At 37.5% G+C, this 18700-nt stretch overlaps 2 protein-coding genes and 1 long non-coding RNA gene across 7 annotated transcripts in view; all 3 read right to left on the bottom strand.

The window, feature by feature from the left end:
* Positions 1-410: 410 nt before the first annotated feature.
* jtb (jumping translocation breakpoint) lies at positions 411-6130 on the bottom strand. Its single transcript, XM_055219748.2, has 6 exons — positions 5916-6130; positions 4617-4762; positions 4466-4506; positions 3651-3742; positions 1901-1980; positions 411-1811 (listed from the first exon to the last, which is right to left on the bottom strand). Exons 2-6 carry the CDS (start codon positions 4718-4720, stop codon positions 1655-1657), a joined length of 474 nt encoding a protein of 157 aa, XP_055075723.2. The 5' UTR covers positions 4721-4762; positions 5916-6130; the 3' UTR covers positions 411-1654.
* Positions 6131-7201: 1071 nt separating this feature from the next.
* On the bottom strand, positions 7202-9797 carry LOC141351466 (uncharacterized). The gene is made up of 2 exons (XR_012359733.1): positions 8526-9797; positions 7202-8115 (listed from the first exon to the last, which is right to left on the bottom strand). It is a non-coding gene; the product is annotated as an uncharacterized lncRNA (long non-coding RNA).
* Positions 9798-10588: 791 nt separating this feature from the next.
* The window catches only part of LOC129455085 (potassium voltage-gated channel subfamily KQT member 4), a 61262-nt gene continuing 53150 nt past the window's right edge, over positions 10589-18700 (bottom strand). For 4 of the 5 annotated variants that reach the window (XM_055219741.2, XM_055219745.2, XM_055219744.2 and 1 more), the window contains 3 exons: positions 13638-13769; positions 13022-13160; positions 10589-11860 (listed from right to left, as the gene is read on the bottom strand). In XM_055219741.2, coding sequence (XP_055075716.2) covers positions 11657-11860; positions 13022-13160; positions 13638-13769 — 475 coding nt within the window. In that variant the 3' untranslated portion in view covers positions 10589-11656. Of the gene's footprint in view, positions 11861-13019; positions 13161-13637; positions 13770-18700 lie in introns of those variants that run through there. The other variant, XM_055219747.2, reaches the window with a different exon arrangement.

Raw genomic sequence — 18700 nt, 5'->3', positions numbered from 1 at the left:
GCATTTTGTTTCCAGATAATTGGTTACAGTAGATAAAAAAAAATTATTCGTATTTCCTCTGAAATGTTCTGGGGACGGCTTAGAACCCGGACCCCAGTTTGAGAACCCTACACCATAGATGTTGACTCATAAGATTAAGAAACCCATATTCAGTTACGTTTGTGTGCAGGACATAGGCATTGAGATGTATGAGAATTTATAGCTTACGTTCTCTCTGATTTCTTCCTCATACAGTGTAACACAGCAAAGTTCTGTTCTGCCAGAAGATTTTCCCGACATGGACAGTTGTGTTCCTGCCCAAAAGGATCAAAGTGCAACTACTTCTTCTTATGGAGTTTGTGACCTCTTATACAAAACGATGGACTTGTACAATAAGCTTTTGTAAGAACTGGACAATCGAATACAGATCATTTCATTTTCACCAATTTATTCCTCAGTTCCTTGTTATCAACAGAGGCTCAAACAGCTTTCATAAAAATACACTTTTTACAATTTAGGTAGATCATTAAAACAAACTATGGGACAAAGCCTGACTGAATTTACATGGCATTCTTCTTAAAGTGAGAGAAATAAATAATACACACTAAACAAGAATCAGCCGTAACAATGAGACATTAATCTGCCAAACACTCGAATGCAGGAGAGCAGAGACACGCTGGTGATGTTACAAAAAATCTCTGTAGAAAATCAGCACATGCAAAAAAGCACACGCAATATATCAACATTTAGCTGTGAAAAAAATTACAGAAAAAAATTATTTAAAAGAAAATTTGGGTCTACCCTTTTCACTCCAACAACTCGAGTAGCTTCTTATTACACTATAATGCAGGTACAGAGCTGGTATCTTTCAAATAAGGATTTTAAAGACATCCAACGACATAATTGTCCATAAAAACACTTGAAGACACAAAAAAAGTAAAATAAAACCATAAATGGAAAAATTAAAAAGTTTTAATAAACGACACCTGGAAGTCTTCTAGAAAGCAAAAACACTGATTTTTTTAAAATACAACTGCATGTATGAAATTATATTACGGTTCCCAATGTTAATGTATGGACGAGTATGTCAGTTTATAGGAACTTAAAAAAACGTATCTGGTTCTATGATTACTTTCCCAGAATATTAAACAACCACCAATATTTTCAGATTCTGTGAAACTCACCCTGTCTAGCGATACAAACCCTTAGAGATCCATCCCCAAACAAAATTGCTTTAGGACTTTGCCCATATTATTTAGTTTCACAAAATACTTCATGTGCTTCAGAATTATTCAAAACATGCAACACACACCCATTTTTCCTCAATGCACATCATCTTCATAGCATCTGAAAGAACGAGTGTTACAAAACTGGGACTGGACTCTCAGTCTTGCATATTGTTTGCTGATGTTATATTCCACAGCAGAAATTCTTGATGGTCGGGCACCTATATGAACCCCACCTTTCAAGTTTAATGCTGCATGGAAGCAGCAACCACAAATAACATCAGGCTGTACCCAGTCAGAGCTCTGTCTTTGTGCATCCAGTAAGATAAAACCAGTGATCAAGCCTGAAAGCCTCCATGGACTGTTGGGTTACACCTACTGCTGCGAGTCTGTAACACCAGGCGTCCCGTACGGTATATGTCCTTTAGCTTTTAGTACAGTTCAGTTTACTAAATAGATTCTATCTGTCTTCGAACCTTGTCTGAAGCTTGGCGGTCCAGGGACCGTTGCCTAAAAACCACCACTATTCCAAAGAAAACAGTGAGAACCAGCATGGCACCCTCAAACTTCCAGAAGAGGTGCTCCTCCATTCTGGTAGAGCGACAACTGAAAAGGAAACAGAAAATGTTTTAGAATCCGTCTTAAATATATTTTTAGTTGTGATTAGGGTATATTCGGGTTCATAAGCCACTCACCTTTTGTATTCATCTTTGTTAGATTTAGTGCAGTTGATCTTTTCTACATATCCTGTATGGAAACATGCTGGTAGTATTTTCTGTGGAGATTACAAAGAATTGTAAGGCATGCCAAAGTAATGACTGCTTAATTATTTCATTATATTAAAAAATAAATTAGCACTGTTCTAGAATAACATCATTCAAATATCACTACTTTTGCTTACAAGTACTTTTTTGTATTAATACGATTTAATATTTATATTCTGCTTTGATCCTGTATATGAGCAATTCCATGCAAATGTCAACCTTAGCATGAACAGTAAAGTTTTTTAAAAGTTTTTAGACATACCGATTTCTCAGATGTCAATATTTTGTGTTTTAAATACCCATTAGGGTGGTCCTTATAATGGGTCAAATTTTTTTTTTTGAAAATGTTCAACTCTCATCCCCCAAATGTGTTCGGATATCAATAAAAACACACTGTGCAAAATTGTGAATTGTTCCTACAATATCTAGAGGTTGCTCAAAGCTTTTAAATATTTCAGAAATCACATATATTTTTGCAAAAACTGTACCATTTAAAAACGAACAACACACATCAAACTTGCTTCTTGGAGGGTAACTTTGTTTCAGTTATTTCAGTCTCTTCTGAACCGAGTAACCATATAGCGGACTTGCTTCGTGTTGCTTCAGCTATTGTCTCGGTGTATATTGTGCTTCATTCACATTGAAGATTTCTTGGTTTGAAAGACATATCACAACTAAAACAGGAGTTTTAATTGCATGGAGCAGCATGGTCCAATAAGTCCATTGCTGCCATAAGTATATATTATTAAACAATTATACATGCTAGCACAAAGTATTACATAATACACAAATGTGTTAAACTTCAAAGTTCTTGAGCAACCTCTAAATATTAATTAATATTGAAAAAAATTGCCCAATTTTTTATAATTATTTATTTATTCAAACAAATTTGTGGGGTGAGAGCATGAACTTTTAAAAGTTGAAACACAGAAAGATCGACAGACAATACAAGTAGCAAAATACAGCGGCTTTGAATAAACTATAAAAGGGAGCATATTAAAAATGTATCGTATACTAAGTTAAGCCAATGTCGGCTGACTCCCCGAGGTTGAAAAACCCCCCTAGGAGAAAAAACTCCCGACTTTTTTAGCCTGGGAGAAACAAAAAGTCCTAGGAGGGGAAAAAACCCTTTTTTTAAATATATTTATTTATTTGGGATGTAAACGGATAAGGAGATTAAACGGGTTAACGAAGTCATAGTAAATTTCAGAATTGTTACGTCTATAATGGAGAAATGTCACCTTTAATGTTCTTCCTCAAAAATGTGCAAACAAAAATTTTAATAAATATTATTAGTTCTTTGAAGAGCCATGCTATTAATGATTCTGATTTGTGCATTTTAATTCACAGAAATCCTTAAAGGATTGTTGTCTCCCAAAAACCTTTGTCATTTTTTTCACATCCATAATAATGATGTATATTTCCCTAATCTAAAACAGAAAATGAGTATAGACTGAGATTATTTTTGAAGTCTGAACCTTACAAAATATAAACACATGGTTCAATATATATGGTTAATAAATGGATTCTCTGACAATTTACATTCAAGTTTTGACTGCAAATGTCACATACGCTGGAATTGCTCATATAATACACATTTTAATACACTATTCAGCTTCCAATATTATGGCCTTGTTTACATCTGTTATTAATATTGTGTGTGGTCCACTAAGAATCTCACCAATTGTAATTTTTCACATGCGCTGCACTCTTTAGCCACTAAAAACTCTTCCACCTGCCAGCATGGTGCTGTCGCACCCCTTGTCACTGCAACTGTAAACAAAACAAAAAAAGAGAATTGCTTTCATACTCTTATTTTTACCAGTATGTGCACTCCTACAAAAATCAATGATATTGGCTAGTGTCATGTCCAACCAATTATTTTATAGAAAAGATGACAAGATTCGGCGCATCAGGTAAATACGGCATCTCTCATGTCTTTATTGTGTACATGGTTTTAATGGCTTGTGAAATTAAACATCCTTTTCTGTGATGTATTATGAATGTGGTTATTTAAGCGTTCCTTAGGGCGCATTCACACTATCCAAATATTCCTTTCTATGCACACAGCAGGGTTACGTGAATGTCTGAGCTGTACACACGACAGATCAATTGAGCAGTAAAGGGGTTGTGAGAGGGCTGCGTGTCATCACACAACAAATGACTCGGAATGAAAAAAAAACATAAACTTAACATTATGATGGGCTCTAGTGTTAAAACTTCCTGTTTTCTTCTTAGATGGCTCAAAGTACAGTGCGAGTACATGCTTCCGGGGGAGCAGAGATGGGGGACACTCACGCTGGGGCACGGTTTGGTATGATACGAGCGCGCCCTTAGTTTAAGTGAATCAGATGGCTAACATACAGTGCATGAAACTATCCAAATCTAGAAAGTCTAGAAAGCATCAAACCAAACCAGTAGTTTTGCACATTTTGTTATCCTCCAAAAACCAAACCAATATACAGTAAATATAAATCATAGTATTTTTGTAATTACCTGCAGACCTTTCATCGCTAAGAAGAGCTGCTCCAAAAACTCTAACAAAACAGAGGTTTAAAAATGCAATGAATAAACACAAAGCTTTATTTCTGAAGTAATGAAGAATGCTAAAAAATTATAATATCTTGTCATTTGTAATTTTTCTCACCTAAGAGAAACTAATACCCAAAATAAAGCGTGCAGGGCCAGGATTCGGGGTCTCAGACAGGACATGGGAATCCTACAGTCACTTTCCATCGCGCCAATACACATGAAGCACAGCTAACAGCTGTAGTTTACTGGTGGCTCATTGCTCTGTTGAAGAGATGAAAAATAAACAACACATCTAAGAGACACACTTATAAAAAAAACAGATTTTGGAGAAGAAAGAGTTAACACCTTAACAGCTATTTTAGTGGGATGATCTCATTAACTGAGCTATTTACATGATCAATCAGAACATAAACAGAGTTTTGATTATGGGTAACAATTTACAATAAGGTTGTATTAATAGTAAGCATTAATAAATGCATTAACAAACAATGAACAATATCATATCGTTTTCAACATTTATTAATTCTAGTTAATTATTCATTTTAGTTCATGGTGCAATAATTAATGTTAACAGTTACAAAGTTTGATTTTAAAAATTTATTAGTAAATGCTAAAATTAACACGAACTAAGATTAATAAATGCTGTAGACGTAACTTATTCATTGTTAGGTCATGCTAGCTAATGCATTATCTAATTGTAAACAAATACAACCTTATTATAAAGTGTTCCAGTTAGATGTTTAACTAACTTAAAACAATTTATTTTTAAATATAATATGGATATAGATAAGGATAAAAATAAAAATAGATAGATATACTACAGCTACACATGGATATACATAGACATAGATATACATAGACATAGAATTATCATATTTCAACATTAACAATGCTTTACTATGGCAAGTCTATTGCATCATATTAAAATCGTTTTATCGAGTAATATAGATTTAAATAGTACTAAAATTACTAAATACTAGTGTTTTCAAACATACCACAGTTTAAACTGTAAAGTATAATACAGTATTTACTAGTTTACTTGACTACAATAGTTAGTTAATACTACAGAATATTGTAGTATTCAATAACAAAGAAGTGTAACAATGTATTTTAAATGTTGGTTAGGTTGTATCACTTACTTTTTACAATCATTAAAGTAGACAGTTTGGACACAGAGCATTTGTTTAACCACTTTATAAAATAAAGAATAAAATAACATAAATGTAATATAAAACGACAAACAACAACGCTTCAGCCGCGCATAATTTAATAGCGTACACGTACGTTATTTTCCGCGATGGCTAATAACAAAGACGAAGGTAAAATGAGCTCCAGTTTCATATGTAGATAAAGTGGTGTTAAAGCTCCAACTAAACACAGTACACATCACCACCAGAAATCACGCAGTACTCACCCCCTATCAGTTCATCTCAGTTCGAGTACATTCCGATGACAAGACTTCTGAAACCTTCAGTAAACGCCACCGATGATCGATCACTGGGCATACGAGTGTTAAATACACTGCTTGTACAGTAAAAATAGCTTTATTTACAGAGACCTTTAAACACAGGCCTGCCAGCCATACTGAAACAGAGGATTACATCACGCAAGAATGAGGATTTTAACTCATCACATTACAGTGTATCGCCCTCTAGTGGAGCGGCTCCCTGATCTCTAAATAAAGTGAAACAAAAAGTATTAGAGCAGTGGATCTTTTTATTTCTTTAATGCCCCTCTAATTGTCCACAACAATATTTGAAGACCCCTCCACTAACATTTTTTTCACTCAAAAATATTCTGGAGCGTGGCATATAGAATGATGTATATTTGTTATAATTTTGTATAACATTTATATGTATACATGTATATTTGTACAGATTGATTTGTTACAACCAAACATGAAGAAATGTCTTGATTTGTAATTGCTTTAGCTTATTTTGATGCTTGCTTTGTCTTATTTAAAAAAAAATTACGTTATCATATTACGATATGACGCCCCCTAGTGGAGAGTTGGATGGCTTAGTGAATTTAGCAACACTATGGCCTGTTTTTTCTTTGTAAATTATTATCTAGCAAATCTATTCTCGTTTGAGCTGTCTTAACTGAAAATAAGTGGCATATTTGTCTTAAGATACAGTAACATCTTTTTCTAAGACATGTTTATTGAAGATGCTTAAACGCATTAATTTACCTAAGGCATATTTATGGCTTTAGCTAGCATGTCTGTGAAATCAATCAGACTATAGGGTTTATTGGATAAAGGGTAAATGAAACAGTGCTGGTTTGTGTTCAAGCCACTGTGGTTCAACATTAGTTTTCTGGTATTACTTTGACTATTATCTGAGTAATAATTTATCAGCTCACAAATTTCAGCCAAAACTAGAAGCTAGAATAGACAGATAGCACTAAAGTACAGAGTCTGTGTTCGGTACAACCAGTTGTGTAGAACGAAGATATGATCCAGGGTAAAGTATCATAACCTGAGAGATTACAAGCATCAAAGTTTGATTTCCCATAAAAAAATATTAAGGTTCTTTACATAGGGCAATTTTATGCAAAAAACAGTATTTGCTAAAAAAAACGTTAGCTTTCTTATCTTACCATTTTTTCCTGCAGTGCAGTCTGTACATCTATTGATTTTAGATCTCGGTCAATGTTTTTGTGCTTACGTACATTGATGTGAGATGAATTTGTTCCATCTGTTTTTTCATTAAGAAAATCTGGATTTATTAATTTTACAATCATGTCAGAGTTAAACATACATATTATAGATCAAGTTATTTCTTACATCAGCAGTTACCAATCATGTCATAAGGACAAAAAATATATTATATATATTACATAATGCCTGAAAGGTTCAGTGTTCTGTTTAAAGGGACAGAGAAGTTCGAGCATGTGTAGATGAAAAACACAGAAAAACATTTCAAAATACCAAGACAAGAATGATTTAAATAATTTGTAACAGTAGAACGAAATGCAGAATTTCTAAAGGGAAATTATACTTTCTACAAGCATATATTTACTTGTATTTGTAAATGTGCAAAGGAAATGTAAAAAACTATGCTTAAATTCTACAGTCCAGTTCTGCCCATTAGATAATGAAATAATGCCATGACTAGTGGCCTAAACAATCTCTCAGGTCCACTGTTGTACCGTAAACACGTGATATGTGCGGTCTAGCAGTGTCAGTAAGGCAGAGGAGGGCTGTTTTCCCTAAAATCGCCTCCATGCGTTCTGCTGTATAACCGAGCCGGCTACAGCATCTCCAATATAGCTGGAACCTTTCCCAAAACTGCATGCATAGATACTAATGTTGAGTTCATGCACTCAGACTAATGCCTTTCTCAATGACACCTTTTTTTTTACTTTTCAATCCTGAATAAGGTCTGTACATGGCTGAGGTTAAGGACACGTGTGAAAGAACATGACAATTATAGTGTTTTATACCAAAAACAATGTATGGTAAGTATGTCACCATGCCTGAGAGATAAATTAAATCCTCAAGCGGTGATGGCCAGGTGACTTTTTTTCGAGGGGGCACGATGCGTAGCTCATGAAAACATGTATTTAGCCCATCTTCATGTCAAAATATGTGTTCGGCGGGTCATGTGAACCTTTGTGCATCATGCGTCATGTCGCGTCATGTCAAAATATGTGTTTGGCAAGTCATGTGAACCTACGATATGTGCATCACGCGTCATGCCAAAATATGTTTTTGGTGCGTCATGTTAGCCTATGTGCATCACGTGTCATGTCAAAATATGTGTGGTCATGTTATCGTTTGTGTCAAAATATGTCTTCGGCGCGTCATGTGAACCTATGTGCATCACACGTCATGTCAAAATATGTGTTTGGCGCGTCATGTTAACCTTTGTGCATCACGCTACATTTCAGAATATGAGTTCAGTGGTCATGTTACCCTTTGTGCATCACGCGTCATGTCAAAATATGTCTTTGGTGCGTCATGTGGACCTATGTGCATCATGTGTCATGTCAAAATATGTGTTCGGCGGGTCATGTGAACCTTTGTGCATCATGCGTCATGTCAAAATATGTGTTCGGCGCATCATGTGATCCTTTGTGTATCATGCGTCATGTCAAAATATGTGTGGTCATGTTAACGTTTGTGTCAAAATATGTGTTTGGCAAGTCATGTGAACCTATGTGCATCACAAGTCATGTCAAAATATGTGTTTGGCAAGTCATGTGAGCCTATGTGCATCACGTGTCATGTCAAAATATGTGTTCGACAAGTCATGTGAGTCTATGTGCATCACGCGTTATGTCAAAATATGCGTTCGGCGCGTCATGTGAACCTATGTGCATCACACGTCATTTCAAAATATGTGTGGTCATGTTAACCTTCGTGTCAAAATATGTGTTTGGCACGTCATGTGAACCTATGTGCATCACGCGTCATGTCAAAATATGTGTGGTCATGTTAACCTTTGTGTCCAAATATGTGTTTGGCACGTCATGTGAACCTATGTGCATCACGCGTCATGTCAAAATATGTCTTCGGCGCGTCATGTGAACCTATGTGCATCACACGTCATGTCAAAATATGTGTTTGCCGCGTCATGTTAACCTTTGTGCATCACGCATCATTTCAGAATATGTGTTCAGTGGTCATGTTAACCTTTGTGCATCACGCGTCATGTCAAAATATGTCTTTGGTGCGTCATGTGGACCTATGTGCATCATGTGTCATGTCAAAATATATGTTCGGCGAGTCATGTGAACCTTTGTGCATCATGCGTCATGTCAAAATATGTGTTCGGCGCGTCATGTGATCCTTTGTGTATCACGTGTCATGTCAAAATATGTGTGATCATGTTAACCTTTGTGTCAAAATATGTGTTTGGCGGGTCATGTGAACCTATGTGCATCACGCGTCATGTCAAAATATGTGTTCGACAAGTCATGTGAGCCTATGTGCATCACGTGTCATGTCAAAATATGTGTTTGCAAGTCATGTGAGCCTATGTGCATCACGCATCATGTCAAAATATGTGTCCGGCGGGTCATGTGAACCTATGTGCATCACACGTCATTTCAAAATATGTGTGGTCATGTTAACCTTCGTGTCAAAATATGTGTTTGGCACGTCATGTGAACCTATGTGCATCACACGTCATTTCAAAATATGTGTGGTCATGTTAACCTTTGTGTCAAAATATGTGTTTGGCACGTCATGTGAACCTATGTGCATCACGTGTCATGTCAAAATATGTGTTCGGCAAGTCATGTGAGCCTATGTGCATCACGCGTCATGTCAAAATATGCGTTCGACAAGTTACGTTTTTTCAGCTGAGCACCACCTTTCTTCAGCCGAGCGCTTTGGTAGCTGTGATACTTGAGTTGTGAGCTTGTTGGTTGTTGTGATACTTGTCCTGCCCCTCCTTCACTGTGATTGGACGGGCGTGTGAGAACCGACATTTACGAGCGGAGCTTTTCACCCAAATTTGAATCTTTTTCAACTCTCGAGAGGCGGCTTTCAGCGTGAAAAAAAACGCTAGCTGCTGGCTTATTTGAAAAACGCCGAGCTTCCATTGGTAACAATTGAAAACATGAGCTGACCGCGGGCGTAAAAGCTTTGGTGTGCACACCATGTGTGATCAGAGTTTAGTGTTAAGTTAGTGTCTTTGGTGCGTGTGCAGCAGGCTTGTATTTTGACATGACGCATAATGCACATAGGTTCACATGACGAGCCACACACAACACTTTGAACACATATTTTGAATTTGCGCCCCCTCGGAAGAAAAGTAACCGACCACCCCTGTCCTCAAGATAAATCATCTTTGACCTATTGATCTCTCCAGGATGATAAAAGAAACAAGGCCATTGTGAGGTAAAAGACCTTTAGTCTTAATCCAAATCTTATCTCTATCTAGACTCACATTAAGGGAGAAATATAGAAAAGCAGTTTGAGTCCTGATGCACATGCAGAATGAGGAAATGGGCTTCAAGGCATAGAGGAGAGAAGGGCATATGAACTGCCTCTATAACTAATCCCACTAAAAGAAATCAAACTTGCCTGAACTATTCAAGGCACCGCGCCTCTAACATGCACTTTAATGCTGGCTATTTCTTTAAAGAATCATTTAATTTGTTTATTTGCACTTTTTTGCATGGTGGGCTTGATGATGCAGTGGCACAAGAGAGTGACCCAACAATGAAGAAAGGAAACCCGAAGGCCAATTTCTTCCTTTCAGAAATGCCAAGAATTACGAGCTGGGAAACCATGCAAGATAAAAATGACAGAAGATGATGCTTTGGTGAAACTGCTGTCCAATGCCCCTTGGTCACTTGAGTCCATCATGCGGTCCTGTACTTCGTTCTGTGAGGTTATATTCTTGAAGGACACAGTTCACGACACATAGACAAAGAAAGTGTACCGTATGTTCGTACATTCAATAGAAGCTCAATGTCTTCTTGTGGCACAAGGGGTCTGTTGCATCAGGTCAAAGTGTAAGGCCATGGCCATGAAATAGTGTCCAAAATCAAATTCAGTACAGATTCACAATGCCCTGATTTCATACAAAACAAGACAGAAAAATAGAATAGCTCTGTGGACCTCATGATTATCAAAAACCCAAAACCAAGAAACAATATTGGCACTGAGAGTTCCAGGAAGAAACAGCATAAATTATGATTCATTTGAAAGAAATTCAATAGGGGACAGTTTTATAGCAGTCAGGTGACTTTTTCCCCCATGTATTTCGGAAGACTGAATTAAGAGTCCACAGAATGCCACGTAAACGTCAATAATGTCTTCATCCAGCAGTATTATTATTAATTTTTCAAAACGGTCCTGAATCATTTCAAAGGAAAAGCAACAAGGAACCTGATAGTTGGGTGGCAATTTGTGTTACCACTACCAATGTGCATCTTCAAAAACCCAAACACTATGAAATACCAGGGCGTTTGCAAGGCATACTCTAGAAAAACAAGACAAGATGCTACTCTCCAATTGTGCAAAGGAAGAACCCATGCAAGGATGCAGCAAAGTTTTATTTGAGGACATGTGATTTAATACTTGTAGTAGTGTAAGTTTAGTGTAGGGAGGTATTTAGGCTTTGGATGAGCGCCCTGATGATGCTACAGTCAGCGTGGGGCTGCTGGATGATCTCAGTTCTTCGGTTTCCCCATGGGTCATTCCATGTTGCCGCTGTCTGAGTGGGAGATATTAAGGGTGTTGGCAGAAGGGAAGAGGTCACGTTGATCTGTGGGACTGTGGTAGTCGGAGGTCAGGTCGGGTTCCAGCAGGGAGGAAAGCGTGAAGTGGGACGAGCCCTTTTTTAGGCACTGGGAATAGAAGTTGAGAAGAAGGTCCAGTTTGTTTTCAATTGACTGCACCTGAGGAAAAAGAAATGTGGTGTGATTTTGGACTGTGAGGAATCAATTATTTGAACAATTTGATAATGTTTGGGGAATAAGTCTGGAATGTTATTGAATTTTCAAAACCACTACATTATGTGAAAACACAATGTACTCCAGACAAGAACGAAAAGCACAATAGATGTAACAATAACCAAATTTTGAAAAGGTCAAACAGAAACGAAAAAGATTTGATTATGTGCTTTTATAGAAAGTCAGGCTCCTAACAAATGCATGAATTTTGAGATGTAAAGCTCTTCATATATGTGACCCTGTCTGTAATATCCAGGCTTAAGTCTCATAATCTAATTTTGAGATTAGGAGCATTAAATTTGATCAATCATTGATTTCAATCTTTTACATGGACTTACTTAGAGTCAATATTAAAGGGACACTCCACTTTTTTTAGCTCCCCTAGAGTTAAACATTTGATTTTTACAGTTTTGGAATCCATTCAGTTGATCTCCAGGTCTGGCGCTAGCACTTTTAGCATAGTTTAGCACAATCCATTGAATCTGATTAGACCGTTAGCATCGCGCCTTAAAAAATAACCAAATAGTTTTGATATTTTTCCTATTTAAAACTGATATTATGCAATTATATTAAGCAGCAGCCAAAAATAGTCCCCTTAGTATCTTTCAATAGCAGGGGTCTATTTTCAGGCGCTGCGTAATATCATTGCGCCTACTGCAGCCATGTTACGGCAGCAAAGTCCTTGATTGTTTCGCCAGAATAAGAGTATAGTCCTAGACATATCTGCCTAGAAAATCACAACTTTAAATTTTCCGTCCGTCTTACTACGATGTAACTACAGAAGAGCCAAGCTTCAAATAGGAAAAACATCGAAACTATTCGGTTATTTTTTAGCGCGATGCTAATGGTCTAATCAGATTCAATGGATTGTGCTAAGCTATGCTAAAAATGCTAGCGCCAGACCCGGAGATCAGCTGAATTGATTCCAAAACGGTAAAAATCAAATGTTTAACTCTAGGGGAGCTGGAAAATGAGCCTATTTTCAAAAAAAGTGGAGAGTCCCTTTAAAGATATCAAAGTTATATTTTCTCAGAATGATGCACCTAACAGCAAATCACAGGCAGGCTCACAGGGTTTCACAGGCGAGGTCATATATTTACATCTTACCTGCTTCTCCACCTTCATTACACGGCCCATCATGCTTAATTCATCCATCTGATCCAGTTCAGGAGGAGTTTTTTCTCCTTTCTCAGGTCTTGACTTTTTATCTGCTGAAATAGCACCACGACCCACAATCTGATCCACCCTTCCAAGACAAAGAGTCAGTGCTGTCATTGCAACTTTTTTAGAAGATGCTATTTATTATATGCTTATACACTTGTTCAGTGGCGGCTCGTGACTGCTCAACCGAGGGGCGCTAATTCAAAATATGTGTTCGGAGTGTCATGTGTGTGGTTCCTTTTTCAAAATATGTGTTCTGCGCGGAGAGATACTGTGTCCATCACGTGTTTTGTCAAAATAAATGCCTGCTGCACACGCGTCAAAACCGTTTATGATTACGCATGAGATTATACGAGTATCTGGCGTCCCTTTAGACACGTCTGCAGCAGGAACTTATTTTGACAAAACATGTCAGTACACATATTTTCAAAAAAGGAACCACACACATGACGGGCTACATACATGTTGTGACGAACTTTGCGTCGAGCGCCCTCGAAAAAAAGAAGTCACCGGCCGCCACTGACTTGTTGGCTTGTCATGATTATATTTCGATTGACCAAACCTCATCTGCAGACTTTTGATTCTGCCAAGCATATCGAGGTGTCCTGCAGAGTACTGCTCGATCACGTCTTTCACATCATACGGCCGCAGGGTTTCCTTAAACTTCCGCTTGGCCACCAGGAATTTGAGAATTCTGCATAAGGATGAGAAACACAATCACGCTGAAATGCAAAAGATAAAACGCAAAGAAAGGCAAACTGCTGTGAAACGAGCCACAAGATTAATAGGTCTAACAAGATTAATTACAGAAAGAGGCCTTATCGGTTATATAAGTGACTCATAAACAGTCAGGCATAATACACCCCCATCACAGCGGGTTATTACTCTGTTCATGAAACTCTCTGTGCACAGTGGAGATCGTATGCACCAACATTCATTAACATAGATTCTAAATCTGAATAACACTGTTTAGATAAAAAACTATATTTGCATATTTCTATAGTGCTTTTCAAAAAGGGCATTGAAGCAAACAGAACAACAAACACTGTAGCTTTAAGAAATATGGTACCGTCTATATAACTATATATAATTTGGTATCTGTGTCAAGAGCAATTCAGTGACATTCAGAGAGAGAGAGAGAGAGAGAGAGAGAGAGAGAGAGAGAGAGAGAGAGAGAGAGAGAGAGAGAGAGAGAGAGAGAGAGAGAGAGAGAGAGAGAGAGAGAGAGAGAGAGAATTATTTTCTGAAGAAAAAAAACAGCCACCCACATTATGCAACTAATATGATCAATTCCTGCTATTATGGGAACTATTCCTCCAATCTCTCAGGCCATCTGTGAGCAGAACAGCATAAAAAAAATTACTGTTTTCTGTTGAGCATGAGCAGAGATGCCCTTGAACGTCGTATAGCTACAGTGCTTAATTTTTCACCTAAAGTGCTTTGGCCAGATGTTCGAGAGTTTGTCACAACCTGAGAAGATGAGACAGCTTAGCTATCCCAGTTCTTCCATTTATTCCTCTTATCATTGTCACATGACACTATCAACCAATGCTGGTTCAGCAAGAAATACAAATAGGTCTACTCATACTGTCATACTCTGCTGTAATGTAGAAAACCATGAAAATCCTGTTTTTGGTAAGAAGGCAAATACACTAACAGCATAATTGTCTTTCTTAAAGGAACACGCCCACTTTTTGGGACTTTAGCTTATTCACCGTAGCTTATTTACCGTATCCCCCAGAGTTAGATATGTCCATACATACTTTTTTCATCTCTGTGCGTGCCGTAACTCTGTCTGACGCACCCACCGCTAGCCTAGCTTAGCACAAAGACTGGAAGTAAATGGCTTCAGCTAGCATACTGCTTCCAATAAGTGACAAAATAACGCCAACATTTTCCTATTTATGTGTGATTTGTATAGTCACCGCGTGTACAAATAACAAGGTCATATGAGACACAGCCATCTTTTAACAGTATACATACTGGGAACTATATTCTCAGAAGGCGAAGCACTGCTACTGGGCGGAGTGATTAGTAGGGATGCACCGAAATGAAAATTCTTGGGCGAAACCAAAGAAGAGGAAACCAAGGCCGAAAACCGTAACAGTGAAATAAATTATTATGCCTATAATTAGTACCATTGCATTTATGGCTATCACTGTGTACTAACTTTACTAGGGGTGTGATGGATCACAAAACTTTTGGTTCGGATCACATTACAGTTTTTGAGGCACGGATCGGATTATTTTTCGGATCAGCAAAAAGGGGGTGGGAAAAATCTAATAACAAATAAAGAAATTGCAAACATTTATAAAAAAAAGAACAAAGTTGCAAATTAAGTAAGGTCTGAAAATAGCATTAGGTACAGAAATCTAATTAAATGAATCATAACACTGTCTTTATTGTATAAATTAAATATAATTATTATTATTTTTAGAGCTACAGAAGTGAATTTCTCTTTGTCTTTGGTTGTTTGATTAACATTAATGACACAGAATTAAAGGCGCTCTAAGCGAATTGAAGCGTTTTAGACCATAAAACATTTTTTGTTACATACCGGAAACATCTCCTCACTATCTGCTTGCTGCCTGTCCGCTGATCAAACTGTAAAAAAACGCGATCTCTGTAGACAGCCCAGGCTTCACAAACGGCAATATCAACAAGTGGCCAAACCTAGCATCACATAACAAAACAAAGTATTCCAGCCAATAAACGACAAAAAGGATTTGGGGGTGGGGGTTGGACGCGTTCATGAAAGCACGGAAGGGAGGGGGAGGAGTTAGCTACGCTCTGTCTGTTTGAAAACACTTTCAAACGTCAACAATAACTAACATCTCGCAGATTCGCTTAGAGAGCCTTTAAGTAGGTTAATTGAGGTTACTGTCTCTTTAAGACCAAATATCCGCATATGCACTACTGAGTGCTTTTAAACGCGCTTGCACACAGAGACCGTGGGTGAATCACAAAAAGCGCAGGATAAACAGTCGCTCCACATAAAAACGTAACATTGTTTTTCATTGCTTTATTCGCCAAATGTATGTTAATGGACCGTTTGAGACACTTTAGTGCAACTCTCTCTAAAGTTTACACATCAAGAGTTCTGATCAATCACGTCTGACACATTTTACCGCATGTTCGCTGCTCACTTTAGCGTCTTTTTCCGGTTAAATACGTCCACACCGCAGATGTTGCTTTAGACAAGCACATGCAGGTTACGGTTTCTGTTTGCGTCATCACAACATTTCGGTCATATTGTTTCGGTGATAAAAGTCTTTCGGCCGAAAAGTTTCGGTGGCCGAATTTTTGGTGCATCCCTAGTGATTAGCGCAACTATGAGCGCACTCTCTGCTCCTAAAGTCGGCGTGTTCCTTTAAACCACTTTAAAAATTTCTTGTTGCACTTAAATTTTTAAGTTTAATCAACTTGAATTTACAGTTCATTTAAAAAAAATTTGACTAATAAGAAGTTGTTATAAATGATAAAAATAAAGTTGAAATAACTTAAAGCAACACTATGTAGTTTTTTTTCTTTAAATAATGTCTCTAAAATTATTTCAGTGATAGAACAACTTTTAACTGGACAAATTGTACTGTTGCTGCAACCTGCGCAGCCTCCTAGCTGCTACAAGCACACTCTGAAAGTGCCGTGGAGGGTAGGAAACACAGCCCCGCCCCGCCCCCTGCCTGCAGAAGAGTGTCTGATACTAGGCACTGTTGCGCTTTTCAACCACATGGGGAAGCTGTATGTCATTTTTACATGGAAACTACATAGTGTTGCTTTAAGCTAATTCAACTTTACTTTTATAATTTATAGCATCTCCACACCAGTCAAGAAATTAAATTAATTGTAAATTCAAGTTGATTTAACTTAAAAATGTAAGTGCAACAACGTATTTGTTATTAGCTCGGACAAAAAGGTGCAGATGGGTTGCCTGTATACTGAGGACTTTTTACAGGAACAGCTTGTGCGCGCCTGTGATGTTGCAATTTCAGCTGGAGCTATGAAGTCCACAGCTGGTCCACAGCAAACGTCAACATTCTCCATACAGAACAAACAAGTTTCCTGATGACTCGAGAGTTTGGGCTTTTTGCTGTCTGTATATTTTTTTCTTCATCTAATTTTGCAGCTAGCTGCATATTTCGCCAGAACGGGTCTCAGGTGTGGATGAAGGAGGGTGTAAGGAAAAAGTGAAAGGAGAGAGGGCAGAAAAGAAAGAAATCCCATTTATTTCTATCCTCCGAGGGTTTCTATAAAGTGCTGACGTTCTCTTGTGATAGCAGTGCACTGTATGGGTGTATCATTAGATGGTTTAGAGTACCCCAGTTAACCCACAGCTGCATTTTAGATACAATCTCTAACAATAACTACTCTACATCAACCTACTTGGCTTTGTATTGTAACGAAAAACACACTGAAATGTGTGTTTATGTTCATACCAAATATGTTGAGAGAAGTAAAATCGTACTTTTTTAAGTTCTTTTTTAAGTGACATAGTTTATACTGTTAGTATGTTTTGCATGATTAATTTTATTATAAAAGTCCTTGGAATTGGATACAATCTAAAAATGTATGGAAGGCCACCGCATTATTCAAGAGAAATTGCTTTTTTTGTCCCGTACCTGAAATGCATGTACTACACACTTTTGTCAGCAGAACACTGAGAAAATGTTGGCCTCCCCAAATATGCAACCTCAGCATGGTGATGCTAAAAATCGCCTGTTCCTTAACAACATCAATCTTATCGAATAGCTCTTGTGTAAAATGCAAATTGTTATTTTCTCACATCATAGGAAATGCACCTATGTACACACTTCTGTATGGGCGATGTGATGTAATCACACATGGTATATTGGTCAGAAATACATGAATATATGATAACTCTTTAATTACGCTGTATTTGTTACACGTTACATTCCCTTAATAATAACAGTAAATTATGCATAATTACATTACAACTAACCCTAAACCAGACCCCAATAGTAAGTACACATTGTTAAAGGAGTAGTTCAATGGTATTTGATGCATTCTGACTTATTAACACAGTTATAGAGTTATTTCCTCATGTTAAACGTAGGCAAAATGTCAAAAAAGCAGTTGAGCGTGTTACAGAGTATTTCTGTGCCGAATGCACTTCGCCAGGGTTCGTACAAGTTTCTGAACGTTTTTTTCGATTACGGGTCCAGCTGACGTTTCTTGGGTTTCTATACGTATCACTTCTTTATATGGGCACTTCCCCCGGAAAACCACACCCACCTGTCAATCAGCGGAAGACGCTAGAACTTACAAACATCATATCACGGGACAGCTTTGTTTAATTTTAACATTCAACAATGGCATGAAAGAAGAAGTGTGTTTTTGGATATAAGTAGAAGAAAGCCAGCCTTATGGAAACAATGGATATAGTTTATTATCCGGGGTAGCAGCGGAGTTTTGCGTGTGTATTTGATGCGCTGGATTTCATTGAAAAGTCCCAACCGGGTCATGAGTTGCATGCGGTAATTAAGACTTCTGTCTTATGTTGGAAATAGGCGCTTGCATATTATATAAATGACACAAAGATGTAGTGAATCATAAGTTAAACAGTGTTGTATAGTGTTGCATGACTCATACTCGCTCCTCCCGCGG

This window comes from Misgurnus anguillicaudatus, chromosome 20 (assembly GCF_027580225.2).
Source record: "Misgurnus anguillicaudatus chromosome 20, ASM2758022v2, whole genome shotgun sequence".
Taxonomy (NCBI): domain Eukaryota; kingdom Metazoa; phylum Chordata; class Actinopteri; order Cypriniformes; family Cobitidae; genus Misgurnus; species Misgurnus anguillicaudatus.
This window is presented reverse-complemented; position numbering and strand designations above follow the sequence as displayed.